The sequence below is a fragment of the Parasteatoda tepidariorum genome, chromosome 9 (assembly GCF_982258835.1).
Source record: "Parasteatoda tepidariorum strain Cologne lab strain chromosome 9, Ptep-v5.0, whole genome shotgun sequence".
Classification (NCBI taxonomy): Eukaryota; Metazoa; Arthropoda; class Arachnida; order Araneae; family Theridiidae; genus Parasteatoda; species Parasteatoda tepidariorum.
Window position 1 is genome coordinate 76214770 of NC_141763.1, and position 16290 is coordinate 76231059.

Consider the following 16290-nt stretch of genomic DNA (forward strand, 5'->3'; position numbering starts at 1 on the left):
CTATTCACTATTATGTTTATTTCACGTTAAAAATGTGTGGAATTTGAAGATAGAAGTCTCTTCTATTACTACAAAAAAAATTTCGAATTTTAAAACAATCTCAGAGAGTGTTTCGTTCATCCAATGTCAACAATTTTCCGAGGACGTCGGATGTCGAAAAGTGTGCGTGGAAACTTTAGCTGTGAAATGCAAAGACGTTGATAAAACAATTGTCGTAAGTGCAAAATTTTTTATTTATACATTAATAAACAATTATATCATGTTAGCGTTAAAAATATTTTTAAATTAATAACAAATAAACGGAAAATGAAAAAAAATGCACTGTGGGGCTACTTTGTGCAAAGTTTCATTCGTTTTTTTCCGATAGAAAAATTGTCAGACGTTATAAAAAAATACCTCGAACGAGAAATTACCTTGATTACACTTCAGAAAAGCTGCAACAATGTTTGCAAGCAGTTGCTGGTGGTACGTTGATTGCAGAAGCTTCTCGGAAGTACAAAATCCACAGAAATACTATCTCTAATAAAATTCACAAGAAGCACGTGAAACGTGCTGGTAAACTATTATTTTCCTTCTAATGAATTAATCAAACGATTTAACACATAAAAATATATTTTATAGGACATCAGATGATTTTGACAGAAACTGAAGAGCAAGTTCTGTCGTGTTCATTCAAGCATGTTATGTTCAAATTTATCAATATTATAAATGTTTATGAATATGTAATAATTATTATTTTTGAAATATCATCCATTTCAATGTTAAAAATATGTATATGGTTTCCTTTTATTTAAACTCAAATGTTTTGAAATAAGCATTCTTTTTAAGAAAAAATTCTTCAAAAAAAATGTTTTTTTAACGCTGAAAATTATTTTCAAACTAATATCATTACATATCTTGATGTTTTTGTCTTCAAAAATGTCAACAATTAACTTTTTTAACAATTTTATATCAATATTTTGCTAAAAACATGATTATTAAATTAAATTCCTATCGCTGCACAAAGTAGCCCCATTTGGGGGCTACTTTGTGCAAGGTATGTTTTGACTTATTATTCGTAGATATTACATACAAATAATGCCAATATTGATCAAATTCACTCGTCTGAGTCCAGTTATGAATATAATATCGATAAATTTTACTAAAGTTTGAATTAACATAGTTTTTTTACAAGTCAAAGTTCAAAAACTGCGAAATCCTGCACAAAGTAGCCCCGAATGACGGTATTTAAAATTATTATGAAGGGGTAAATTATGCTTTTCTGTAATTTATACTTTTTCCAAACTCCTACTTTTTTTGTTTACACTTTTCCAGTACGTTTTAATCACTCGTAACTTTCCCCCTTATACTTTTTGCTTATTCAAATATTTCATTTGCTCATAATTTCTCTTTGATATTATTTGTTCATAATTTCTCTTACAAATATAATTTATTTACTTAAAATTTTAACTTAGAATATTTGTATACTTATGTCTTACGTTTTTTTCACTTCTAATTTTCGATAATATTATTCATTTACTAATTAATTTTATTCGATTGTATAATTTCACTTATAGCCGTTAACTCACATATTTCATTTACTTATACGTTTATTTTTACTTCTAATATTTGCTTACTCATTACCTTTACATTTGTACTGATTATCTCAAAAACTTATTCAATCCCGACTTTTAAGAGTTAAATTTATTTTCTAGTAAAACCACAAATTTTGAATAATAATTACCTTAAATAAATTTTTCGAAAAAGAACCAGCCATTTTCGGTCAACCAACAAATAAAATAAACTCCATTACTTTAGTCTAACGGTAAAAATAAATAACAGCTGATTTTCACTGTTTGCTCTCCATTAGCTGTTACTCCAAACAGAAATAGGACACGAGTACTCCAATAAATGTAGTATTAAGGAAATGTTGTACTATTCTCTTCAATTTCTTTCTTTCCTTCCTGTTCAAATAGAGAAGATATTCAGGAACTCTTATCTGCCTTCTTGAAAGATTGAATTCATTTCAGTTCCAGTGGTTCCTAGTTTGACGATTGGTGCTATCAGAAAATTTTATGAACCTCTTAATTTAATTAGAAATTAAGTTTGAAAATTTTAAATGCTAGACTATTATTTATGCGTAATTTATATTTATATCCCTCTTAAACGGCACCATAAACTCGGGTATTTCCTTATACTGACAGCACCATATTTTTTTTTCATTTTATTCAGTTGCCTTTAGTAATAGTTTAATAGTGTTAAAAAATTATTTATAATTTAAATATTTATTTTGTCAGATTATTTTAAGTAATAATTTAAGTAGAGTTTAATAGTTATTCGCTAAGTATTTATTTAGAATAATTTTGTATTTTTATAGAAATAAAATTTTAGCTACGAAGTAATTATTTAGATTTATTTTTGTCTTCGGATCATTCTCAGGGATGTTTCCTAGACCGTCGCCAATGGCCCATTCTGTAGTTCTAGTGTGACATAAATAAAGTATCTACTTTCAAATTTAAGCGTAACTGATTTCCAAAAAGATGTCTAAGCTGACGACCCTTCACTTACCAGTCCTCTGGTAATCCATCAATGACCAATCACTTACAGGTGGACCAATAAGAATATGTTTCTATTGGAATGAGGATGCTAATCTTCCAATAGGAATGCGTTTCCATTGGAATGATATAACAAATCGTCCAATAGGAATACGTTTCTATCGCAATGAGAATACGAATCATCCAATAGGAATATTTCAAACAGCTAATTGCCATTACAACAACCACAAAATTATGAAATTTGATTGATTTATTCCACTCAGGTGATATAGTTCAGCCACTGACTTGGGCATCTCTATTTAGATAATTCTAGCATGGGCTACGAAAAGCTAAAACAAACTGAGCTATAAGTTGAACTAATATTATAGATTAAAAGCTATGGTGACTGATGCACGTTAAATCTGTCGAGTCACAAAGCCTTCCATGTTCTCATAACAAATCCCATCTCTGGCGATACTGATTCAGGAGTTTCCTCGTCTTCTGGATTGGTTCAAAATTACAAGGTTACGGAGTTGAACATTACCAGTCGTAAACTCAAAAACTGGGTCGGCTGTCCAACAATAGATATAAAATAAAATAGATTAAAAGCAAAGAGTTGATATAAATAAACCGTTCCATATTTGTATTAAATATGCTTTTCAATTTACGTTTGTGACATAAAAATTTAAAGCTATATTTTTATTTATATATGTTAGTTAAAATATAGTATAAAATTGTTGCATCCCCAAACTCTGAAGTATATAAATGAAATTTTATACATTATTTGCTTACAATGTAATTTCCAAGAAACACTGAAATTCAAATAATAGAAATCGTAATCTATATAAATTGAAATAAATGTTTATAAATCAGAGGTTTTATATGATGCATACGTTGCATATTTTTAGAATTTCAGTTTAAAACAAACAGCATCATTTTTCAAAAAACTAGTCTAGACTAAAATTATTAAGTTTACATTGTAAGTGCGAAGCGATCGGGAAAAAACTGTGGAAATAAGTCCGAGAGATGGCGAACACAGCAAGCAGAGGCTTGAGTCGCTAGCTTTATTTGATATTCTAAATAACTTGTACACTTTAAAAATATTGGCATATGAAATCGCCCTGCATATCTTTCACTGTGATTGGGTATTTTCATTTGTATATTGTTTTGTTTAAAGTACGAATATACTAGAATCCACGAGTTTCGTGTAAAATTAGAAACAACTATAAACGGAAGTTTTGTTTTTTTAAAAATACAGAAAAATATTTTCATGAGATTCTATATTGTCGGAAATGAATCTCTGATAGTTACTGGCCGGATCTTAGACATTAAGTTCCGGTTCTTAGACTGAAACCATTTCGCACATTGCATTATAATTTATAGTAGAATGGGAACCACTATGAGACTGTCAAAGAAATAGTAAATCAAACACCGATTTTTTAGCTCGGAAAATTGAACCCCAGTCGACGCAGTAGCAGATGATCCCTCTACCCACCACAAAATATCCGTAGCTATTTACCTATGAAAAAGATTGACACGGGAACTATTTATCCATGAAAAAATATTGATTTGAATGAAATTTCATTTTGAGAAATGCTTGGGGGAAAAACGGTATTTCCATGACTCTGATAGCAGGAAACTTAAGTTTCGAGAAGAACTTACGCAATTTAACAGAGACATTTTGAAGTTTTACAAAAAATAACAGTGTATATGTGACTGGCAAAGTATGAAATGCCGGCATTATATATAATGCCTGACGTTTTTAGTCAAAGTATGAAATATGAGAAATATTGCATACTTTTCCTAGGCATTATATATAATGCCGGATGCTATTTAGGCAAAGTATGAGATAAACGTCCTGATGAAGTTATTATGTAAATGATGTGCATGTTACTGTGAATGACCGAAATCGGTGGTTGTTGACTTTCACTGGTGAATGTTGACAATCACATAGTCGGTTTGGTGAATGTCCGAAATATTTATTACATCAGATTTGATATTAATTTATTCGTGGATATAATTACATTTATTCGATATTTTAATACTTACTGACGATAGATTAGAAGAAATATCATTGTTAGGAGTATTGGGCAAATATATACCGGGCAGTGGCCCTTAACCTTAAAACATCAGTGTAGCGTATACCGGGCAAATGTGTACCGGGCAATGGTTTTTCATAAAAACGGACCATCAAGGGCCACTGTGCGGTATACATTTGCCTGTTGTTGATTTGATGTTTCTTCTAATCTATCGTCAGTAAGTATTAAAATATCGAATAAATGTAATTATATCCACGAATAAATTAATATCAAATCTGATGTAATAAATATTTCGGACATTCACCAAAGCCACTATATGATTGTCAACATTCACCGGTGAAAGTCAACAACCACCGATTTCGGTCATTCGCAGTAACATGCACATCATTTACATAATAACCTCTTCAGGACGTTTATTTCATACTTTGCCTAAATAGCATCCGGCATTATATATAATGCCTAGGCAATGTGTGAAATATAAATCATTTCATACTTTGCCGACTAGTTTTAGGCATTCTATATAATGCCAGATTTCATACTTTACCGGTAACATATACATACAAATAATTTCAACATAACCATCGTCAGAAAAATACTCCTTATCAAAGGCACACTTCTGATACGCAGCCGAAGAAAAAAAGAAAAAGATGAAGAGAAAAGTCAATATACGAACCAATGATGTGGCAAAAGGAAAAGATGTCTGCTATATAAAGAGGGAAATATAATAATGTAAAGGAGTTGACTTGCATGCCACAAATAACTTTCTATTTGCCCGACTTTGCTATCGTCAAAGAGCTAGGAAAAGATCAAATTCGATTAGATCCAACTATTTCCCAGCATAAATAGTTCCTAATAGTTACTAAATAAATGCAATTAATAAAACACCAGGCAGAGTAATTCATGTCATAAAGTAACCACTCTCAAAAAATCGGTTCCCTGTATTAATGGTATCTTGAACAGTAACAGTTGCAGTTTTAATACGGTATTAAATTAACCCCTGTTTTAGTTCAAGTTTAGTTTGAGCCATAATATGGGGTATGTAATTTTAGGAAATAATTCAACAAGTAATTTTTTAACTCATCAATTAACTGCACAGAATCCTCTATAAACATTTACTAAAAAATACAAATAATGATCTATCGAAAACATGCTTATCAGTCGATATTCAAAAATTAAGTATAGATGCTTTACTCATTATTTTACAATTTTAAACGCTAAATTTTATTGTGGTATAGTTTGAATTAAACTTTAAACATTCAAATATGTACTGGTTTTAAGCGAGCTAAAAGTAGTGATTATCAATTTTTAATTACTTTATTAAAGCAAATTTGTTTACATACAATTATTTTCAAAATTGACCGTAACAGAAAAACATTATTTTATTACATTATGCATTACATTATTACTTTATTTTATAAACATATTCTGAACTAATAACAATATTTATTTTTTATAATTAGATAACACGTTTTAACATAAAAGTTAACCACTATGCTCAAAGCAATTATTGTCATAACAAATACTATTCATAATACTTACTAATTTAATCAGAGACATGAGCATTAAATTAGTAATAAATATTTTGATTAATAAGTCAGAATTATTGGGTATACTGAATATTTTTATAACACCATCCTCTCTAAAGCGTTACGCTTTTATAACTTCTGAAGCTGCATGAAAAACTTGATCTACGATACTTATTTAATGTTTTATGCAAGTATGTATTACAAAAATTCTTTTTGTTTAAAAAAAATACTAATTTTTTAATACTTTTGAAGCGACTAACATATTTATTCTAGTAGCTGCCGATAACAAAGGAGACAATCTAATATAGCGTGGCTTCATTAGCAATCGTAAAGAAGTTGAAGCTGCAACTCAATAGTCGAATAAGTTTTTTCAGTTTATCGTCCGCGATTCGAGTTAACTGCAGCAAGTTAGCACTTCTTACTGGTACATTGTATGCTATGCTATTATTTCTGCTTAAGATTTCTTCAAAACTCTCAAGCATAAAAAAGCACATATAATCTCGTTAAGGTGTCTACCTCTCCGTGCTTTGGTAGCATATATGCATAAGATGCTTGTGTATAGCTTATCATGTTATTGGTAAGTAAGCTAGCTATAGCTATAGCCATGCTACGTAAGCTAGTTTCAATATATAACTTACTTAATAAACAGGTAAAATTTGTTTCACTTCTATTGCAGCTTTACCGTTCAACAATTCTTAATGCAGCCCCAAAACTGTACTAGACATGTAACTTAAGAAATCCATTTCAGTTTCGGCAACACATATACGTTAAATTCCTTGAGTGTTTGACTTTTTAACAATAACTTTCATAAAATTCAATAAAATATCTAAATTCAATATTGTCAAGATAAGACTATTTTAGTGTCAATTAGAGAGAAAGTAAATATCCGTTTCTCGCACTTGCAACTAAAAAACAGCATTTAACAAACCATTTTAAACTAAGAATACGAATTGGATATATTTTACTTTTTTTTTTCATTAACCAACTATTTATGTCAAACAGTTTTAGGAAAATCGCTCGTCAAATACCTTGAAGGGACGAGGCAGTGTAATTTAATTCCGTACCATAACAGATACATTTTTGTGCTGCCTTTTTATACTCTGTGCTTTCTCTCTTTTAAAGTTTCATTTTCTTGAATTTGAGAGGTAATATTGAATAACATTATATTGAGCACAGAAACCCACATATGCATGTAGCATAAATTAATATAGACATTTATAAAAATACAAAGTTTTGTAATCGGGTCCGTGTTATTAAGACAGGAATGCATTGCAACTAAAGTACTGGATGGTGTTATGAATGTTTTTATTAAATTTAAATTTGAACTATTTTTAATAATTTTATTGAGCAAAGAGGATTGATTTATATTTTTCATTCAAAACTTTTATATAAAAATAATTTCATGATATTACAACATTTATTTTGTTGTTATGGAACAGTGGTTACCAACTGGCGGCCCGCGGCCCACACCCAGCCCGCGAACTAAAATATATTAGTTGTCATTTTTTGCGGACAATTTTCGTACAACATACCAACTGTGCAAAAAAAAAAATTCTCAGGTAAAATTCTACTTCTTAATTTAATTTGTAATTTAATACTTTTGTTTTGTACAACTTGATAAAAGTCTGACAGTAATACTTAATGTTCCTTCAAGCATAAAAGAGTCATATGTAAAATTTTGATAAAGTTGCTTTTAAGACTGGTGTTTTTAATTGCTGCCCCCGGCCTCATGTAAGTTGGAAACCCCTGTTATAGAATATCTAAAATATACCCACAAAAAAAACATTTTTACTAGAATTTTAGTTACTCGATTTCGTGTTAGTAACAACAAAATCTTTCCACCATTCCACTATCTAGAATGCTCAAATAACTGACAAAATATCTTTTCAGTCTACTTAGATTTTTTATTTACTTTACTATTATTGTGCGATGGAAGTTAGTATTTTTAACAGTTTAAAATTAAATAAGATGACACTGGTTTGAAAACTGATTAAAAACATTTATTCATTGAAAAAATAAAACATGATCGAAATTCAAAAGAGAAAAAAAAGAAAAGAGTTTTCTAATCTTTCACATTTTCAGCTTTATTTTCTAACAAAACATTTTTATCCATTCCTATTTAACAAGGATATTGTGTAATTGCCAGCTTATCTTCGATTTGGGGTTGCAAGTTTTGTTGAAGATCGTGTTTTGCGGCGGCCAGGATCTAAGAGTCCAAGGGAAGGAACACGTTGACTCCTTGGCGAAGGTTCAGGAAACACGTAACTGAAAATAAATGTAAAGTTATTATATCTGGTCAGTTTCCTGACTTGGAGTTTTTGGAGCTCTCAACAAAATGTCCTTACAATACCGTCCGAAAACAAAAAAAAAAGTTTAATTGGTTTTTATCTTAAGAGAAGAGTAGAAATACTCCATATTTCTCTTTTTGCTACAAACAAACGATTTTGTGTTTAAAGCAAACTTTTCAATATAATACAAAATATTGTCCAACACTGCACCAACGTTATTTTCTTTTACTGTAACGTTCTCATCGAAATAAAAATTTAAATGCAATATACATTTAGAAATTGATAATTTGATTGATGCATTTTAAACAGAATCCATTCATCGTGAAAAAAACTTGAGAAAATAACATGATGACAATTTTTTAGTCCATTGGGACACCGTCCCGCAGTGTACTGATCGCTAAGACACGGTTCCCAGCAGATCACCGAAGTCAAGCATCACTGGCTGCGGTCAGTGTGCGGGTGGGTGACCACTTGGATCAGTCTGCGTAGGGACCGAGGGTGTGCGGTATTGGTCCTCGTTAAACTGTGCTACCGTAAAGTGCTCGACTTCGCGCGCAGGTCGTCGGGCTACTGAAGCGGGGGTGCCATCCACTCCGCAGAAGATCAAAATTGTGATGGCATGTCTTCGGATCATCCTCCGGGATGTTACCCAGACCGTCGCCAATAGCCCATTGTGCAGCTCTAGTGCGACGTAAATTAACAACAACATTGGGACACCTGCAAGTGACGTAGTGTGGGTATCTCGATCCTGATTGGTTGCTGAAACGTGGCATTTGTTTACTTTAGCAACTGTTCTTTAAATTCTATTTCAAGTAAGCCAAGCCTGTTAAGAATCAATTATCTTAAGTAACACATTCAATATTCTTACACAAAAATTCTTTCTCAAGGATTTCAATTCTTTCACTGTATATTTACACAAAGACTTAATGCAAAAACAAGCATCGAAGTTGCCAGATACACAAAAATAACAATAAAATACAGAAACAAATTATAAATCTGAGTTAAATAAAAGAAATGGTCGAGAAAGAATTATATTTCAACTCATTCGATGTGCAATATGGCTCTGTATTTAATTAACTTATCGTTAATTAACATTCTAACTTATGTAGTTCAACTTTAATACGTCATTTTGCTTATAAGGATTAGCTGGCGCTGACGTCATAGGTCACATGTGTGGGTATGAAAGTTCTTGAAGTGCAAGAACCCAATTCTACTTACTAAAATATTAGTACTACCAGAAACTCTTAAGTGCGTAGATATTTTTTTTAAATTTTGCATACAGTTTTATTTGTAATTTTAAGCAAACGTTCCTTTCTTTAATAATGTAACTGTCGTGACGTCATAGGTTCACGTCATAGGTTACATGTGATTCTGACGTCATAGGTTACATGTGTGGGTTTGAAAGTTCTTCTTGTAGTGCAAGTACCCAGTTCTACTTACTAAAATATTAGTACTACTAGAAACTCTTAACAGCGTAAATATTTTTTTTAAAATTATGCATACAGTTTCATTCGTAATTTTAAACAACGTTCCTTTTTTTTAATAATGTAAATGTCGTGGCGTCATACATAGGTTCACGTCATAGGTTACATGTGATTCTGACGTCATAGGCTACATGTGTGGGTTTGAAAGTTCTTCTTGTAGTGCAAGTACCCAGTTCTACTTACTAAAATATTAGTACTACTAGAAACTCTTAACAGCGTAAATATTTTTTTAAAAATTTTGCTCGCAGTTTTATTTGTAATTTTAAACAACATTCCTTTTGTAATAATGTAGATGTTGTGACGCACAAAACAGAAAAATCCACTCAAAACAATTTGAAACATATTTTAAAAGAACCTACTTGGGATCTAGTAATTCATTTGTCTCGGCATCGCTGCATGCATAAGCGTTATATATGTTAAAAAATAGGTTTAGAACAATATAAAATGGACATCCAAACACAGATAGTACCAGAATACACTTAAGAAGATATAAAGGCACAGACAGCACGCAAATGGTTGCAACACTCTGAAAAAAAAATATAAAACATATTAAAATTCATTAATAGCTGGACAAGCTATGCAGCTAGTGAGGACAAGTTTGATAACTTATTAATTTTTCATTTATCGGTAACTAATTTTTCTCATAATATTTGAGAAAAATCCTTTTTTTTTCTTGAAAAAAAAGTACTCACGATAGGAACTATAAACAGTGTGCAAAATAAAAGACAGACCACTCTAAATAACTTTTGATCTAAAGCTCGGATTCACGTTATGGGACTCAATCTTAATGGTTTGTGGGGCTACCTCAAATAGGCTAATTAATTAGTGCAGGCGATATTTTAAATTACGAAATCAGGCACAAAAACGTACTTTCTCTGATCATACCTTTTTTTTTTTTGACTGATTTGAATTTCTGACCCCCAAAATATAGGGGGTAGTCCGGAAAATATGGTCGCAATAGTTTGGTCAGTAGAGCAGTCCAAAGTTTGAGACCCTTAATGTTAATTTTACTTTTTACATACTTTGCCATATGTCGCGAACTTTAAAAAGCGAAGACAAATTTTGCATGCACTTATAAGATTAAAATTTATTTTTTACGTGGATAAATAAATTTAAAATCTTTGGATAAATAAATTTTATAATTGTATGCAAAAAATTTTTCAATTTGCTTAAAATCTTCTCGAGATATGGCAAAAAATACACAAAAAGTAAAATTAGCATTAAAAGGTCCCGATTTCGGGCTGATCTCCGGACCATTTTAGGGGAGCAGAAATACGAATTGGTCGATCAAAGACTTGGTTTAGTCCGAAAAAGTACGTTTTCGTGCCTGCTTTCGTAACTAAAATTATCATTTAATTAGCCTATTTGAGATCACCCCTTCGAATCATCAAGAATGAGTCTTAGAACGTGAACATCTGATCATTAGATCAAAAGTTATTCAAGGTGGTCCGTTTTCTATTTTGCCCACGGTACATCTATTTCGAACAGAAGTGATCATAGTTTTATAAACATTTATAAACAACGACCACTCTATCAACATAATGCATAACACTTTTTTTTTGTCTTAATCACATTTAGAATCTGAGTTTGTGAGTAAGTTTGCTTTGTTGCTAAGGTCTTGGATTCTTTTGAAGGTAAAACTCTTTTTTATCTTCAAATCTTCAATGATCAATTCTTTTCGTTTAGGTTTCGTTAGATACGTTTTAGATAGCTGATTTCTACTGAATTAATTAACATAGAATCAATTTTGATTTGATTCCTTTTTAATATCCAGTTTCAACTTGATGATGAAATGGTCCCAGTGGACAAGACACGGACTTAGCGATATTTCCCTCGCTGGTGCAATTCAAAAACAGAAAATTGCACAATACGCTGGTGAGCTGTTTTAATTTAATGTATAACAAGAAAATTAACATAAATAAAAATAAATTAACTTTTTTTAATTTAGTTTTTGCTTAATTTCTATGTTTTTAAAAATATAAATAAAACATTTTTAAAAAATGCTTACAGAAGTCTGCATTTTTTGATAACTTTACCGTTTGCAACCAGCTAGCCACAAAGTACTCTTCCTAATTTATCTGTTAAATTATATCCTGTTTAAAAAGTGGACTAATATAAAGACTTTATGCTAAACTTTTTACTTGATATTGAAAACATTTGTAGAGTTAAAGTATTCTACAAAATTTTTCTAATTTAAAAAATAAATAACATCAAATGTGTTACATTCGTAATTAATTCATATTTCTTCATTGAAAGTAGAATGGAGCTTGTCCACATTATCCTCGCAACCATATGTCTACACTAACACCACGAAGACACGTGTTTGTTTATGCCTAATTTTAGTTAATTAAAACTCTCAATCTCATCACATCACAAAAAGGCATCAACATTCTTTACTTTAATATCAGAAGTTTTTTGTTTATTTTTTAAATAAACAATGAATTTTAATTTCAAATACAAAATCTCTCGTATGCTTTGCTTTTCTGTATATCTACCCCTCTTGTACGTATGTATTTACCATCTACTTTAGCTGAAGAACCCAAAAACAAATGAGGTTTTGTATAAAAAACAGGAAATAATAAGAGAACAAAAAAGTTTATTGAATTTTCTTCTGAATAATTTAGCCAAATCTAGTTTCTTAAAAGTAAACTTGCCAGATTAAATGACCAATATACAAATCCGGCCAGAGTTCAGGTTGATTTGTTTCAAAATTGGCAGGCAATTTCATACATTTCAAAACTGGTCTTATTTAAAACTTTTTTTTTACTAACCATTCTATGTTTGGTCAATGCCATGCTTAAATTCAGTAACATAGTTAAATTATTGTTGTTCATAGCATTTTGCGTTCAGAAGATGGTTTTATTCTCAAGCAGACATGACAAATTTCATTGATTTGTGTTTAGATTTACATTTCGTGACCAAATTATCGAGAAACAATATTGGGGAAGACTGCGGAAAGACGTAACGGAAGGCGTAGCCAAAAAATCCAATTAAGGAATTAATTCAAGTTAAATTACTGTTTCGAACACACTTTTACTCAAAATAGTTAATTTAATCAATGATAAACGTTTAATATCGTGAATAAAAAGTTTCAAATGAATTGAAGGTTCAGAGAAGTTTAATGATAAGCCACATTTTCCAAATTGTTCAGCGTAACTATTATCGATCATTAATTATAATTTTGAGTCGAACTGAAATTGTCATGTTTGTACTGTGTATCATAATTCCTCCAATTTGAAATTCTGGAATCATGTAAAGTACCTGGAAACAATACAAAGGGATATATTGATGCAAATATAGTCCCTTGAGAAATACTGTTACGTGTCACAACATTCCTTTAAGTCTTCTAATTTCATTTCTTTGTCTTTTTTTTTCTTTTTTACAACCATCGTTGAACAGCAGACCCAATTTTTGGGTTTACGACTACTAATGTTCAACTCCGTAGCCTTGTAATTTCGAGCTAAATCCAGAAGACAAGGGAACTCCTGGATCAAGTACAGGGAGAAATTTGCCTTCGTAGAGGACTTTTAGATGGAACTAACCCGTATTTGCGTTACATGGACAGGAAGACCACGAGAACCTCCCACAGTTAGTCTGACTACAAGGGGACTCTAATCCATGATCCGTCTACCACTGAGAATATTTCACATCAGTTCATAGCTTGAGAGGAGGAAAGAGTATGAACTGAATTGTGCACGTAATCAACAACAAACAAACACCAATTAACATTTTTTACTTTTTGAAATCGCCAAACTTACCTGTGCGAAAAGAGTTGTACTTTGTTTTATGGAAAGTTGAGAGCGAGTTGGTGGAAATCGACTAATAATAACTTGGGAAATTATGAATGCTAAAATACACCTGGATACAGCAAGGAAAAAAAGGTTGAATGATGGATATATTAGGCGTCCGATGCTTTCTTTCAAGACAAAATTTTTGGCGGGGGAGAAAAAGAGTGTAATCATGGCTATGATGTTGAAAGCGTCTTTATTTTGATAAAAGCCATCCTTTATCCATTTTGAGGGCGGTGTGGAAACTGAAATTTAAAACATTAAATATCATAATTTATACTTCTTTTCATACCAGTATTAAAAAGAATTTGTTGAAACTAATTCGAGATTGTATTTGAAGGTAGAGAATATTTATTTTTGATCTGTCAATATACTTTTTCATTAGTTGGGCACTATTCGAAAATCAGCAATGGATTACATGCCAAAATGATCTCCAAATTCTGTAAACAACCGAACTTCGCCAGAATTTAAATGACAGCAGTACTATTGTTTAGAATTACTTTAAGTTCATATCAATAAGGAAGAGATTTTACTGTAATGCTAATTTTTTGCTATTTTTTTATGCAGTTGCTTGTACTCTGTTTTTTAAAGGTGGGAGGGATAATGTCATTGTTTATTACAATTAAAGATTATGATTAAAGATTAATTTTTTTCGTAATTTTTTGCCATTTCTACTTTATTTGTCAAAGGATTTTAACGGTATTACCATTGATTATATTAATTTTAGTGCATATTCATTTCGGGGACTGTAAGAAACCCAATACCAGAGTACCTATAATAATACAATAAAGCATCCATAATAGTATATTAGGTACTTCTTATCACTTTACCAATAATATCTAATATCATAATTAAATGTCATTGTCGTAGATTAATATGAAACTTTTTTTTAATAATTTGTGGAGAAAACACAAAAAAGAAACTTTTTTGTTATACTTGTGAAATATTAAAAAATTATAAATGTTGCTCTAAAATAAAATAAAATTTCTAATTACAAAATTTTGCACTCAATAGCTTTTAAATAATTAAAAGAAATGCTTTTGAATAATAAGGATTATTAAATGAAAGGTCTAAGTTTCTAAGTTAAGGTCTATCGGTTCTAAGGACCGAGCGTGCGATTGCTATTCCTAGTTGTCTCTAAACACGAATATTGGTCTTTTAATTATGTCACAAACAGATACGTGATGAGCCTTAATACCACGAGGAATTGTCGAAGAATATCAATATTTAACAGTATATGAAAATATTTTTCCGTTTTAAATCATTTGTATTATTATACATTGTTATATATTGGTATAGATTTTAGTTTAGTTTTTATATATTGGTATAGATTATAGAGTTTAGTTTAGTTCTGTAATTAGGCGAGTGAGAGATTTTTTTCCCTGAATTTTTACTTATTCAATTTTTCTCTTCAGTTGGAACTAGTCGTTCTATGTAAATATGTGCTTAGACATTCATGTGCTTAGGCACAGAAATGTAGCTTTATTTGTGTGGGACACACTGTGTAAATAAGTGTAAAGAATTTTGAGAAGTTAAAAATTTAAAATAATGGGGAAAGCTTAGTATTTCTAAAATGCATGTTTTACTGGAGGGAAAATTTCTGGTGAAGCATAAACTTGACTAAAAAAATTTATGTATGGCATTTAAGAACGTATACAATAATTTCATTTTTAAGTTTAGAATGTATCTATTGATTATGCGAAATTTCTCCAAGTGACAAAACTGCTTTTCCTGATTTAATAAAGTTCGAGGACTAAAAATGGTGTCGGTTGTTTACGTAAACCTAAATTCACACTATCCTTTAATTAACTTAAAGTATAACTATGGAATACGAATGAATCTATGCTAATACTACAAAAGTGCTAAACAGTAAGATAATATCAACCAATTTATTAAAATTAATGTCACAAACTTACTTCTTCTATTCGCCATCTAAAGAATAGAAGCTGAAAATATTGAATTTAATTGAAAAATTTGAAATTGAAATGAAACAAAACAATTTTCTCATCTGTTTCTCGCGGTAATAAGCTGGACTAAACTAAAACTAAATATGCTGAAATTAACCAACCATTAAAGTAGTCTAAGAAATTAATAAAAATACATAAGCACTGCTACTGCTTAGGGTGTTCACTGTTACTGATTTTAAGTGCAGGTTGACGTCTCCCATCTATTAAACCTAAATTCTTGTTTTAACCCTGGACTACTAGCACTTCTACTCATTTTGTCACTATGTACTTTTTATTATTTTTGTTTTAGTCTTTATACGTTTTAAAAGTTAATGATAGATTTAAGGACTTAATTGTTCTGTCGACAAACTCTGATGTTTAAATATGTGTATGCAAGGGGAATTTTATAGCACTTTGTGGCTCCATACCCTGCTCGCTCTGCTCACCAACCACCGTGTTTATCTCTCAAGTCATTTAATTTCTGAAATATATGATTGTTATAATTTTATGTAAGAACAGTTTGTTAATATGTTAATCATAAGAAAATGAGCGATTAGTTGGATTTGAGAAAAAAAATAATAGTACTACAAAATATTTGAAATTAGAAATATAGAATGTCTGACCAAACAAAAAGTAATAAATGAAAAGACCTTTTATTTGTTTACAATATGCATCGAAAACAATATGTTATATAACAGTTCATAAT

General features: G+C 30.5%; 1 protein-coding gene across 1 annotated transcript; it reads right to left on the minus strand.

Annotated features, from left to right (window-relative positions):
* Window positions 1-8059: 8059 nt before the first annotated feature.
* LOC107452183 (uncharacterized) lies at window positions 8060-15656 on the minus strand. Its single transcript, XM_043045057.3, has 4 exons — window positions 15555-15656; window positions 13609-13883; window positions 10210-10376; window positions 8060-8343 (listed from the first exon to the last, which is right to left on the minus strand). Exons 1-4 carry the CDS (start codon window positions 15568-15570, stop codon window positions 8226-8228), a joined length of 576 nt encoding a protein of 191 aa, XP_042900991.2. The 5' UTR covers window positions 15571-15656; the 3' UTR covers window positions 8060-8225.
* Between the last annotated feature and the right edge of the window lie 634 nt (window positions 15657-16290).

Bases quoted from the DNA above. Each gene is read 5' to 3' on its own strand.
- LOC107452183 (XM_043045057.3), bottom strand. The intron at 10,377-13,608 runs GTAAGTTTGGCG...TTTTTTTTTCAG, and splicing joins GTACAACTCTTTTCGCACAG to AGTGTTGCAACCATTTGCGT. The intron at 8,344-10,209 runs GTAGGTTCTTTT...ATTTATTTTCAG, and splicing joins AATGAATTACTAGATCCCAA to TTACGTGTTTCCTGAACCTT.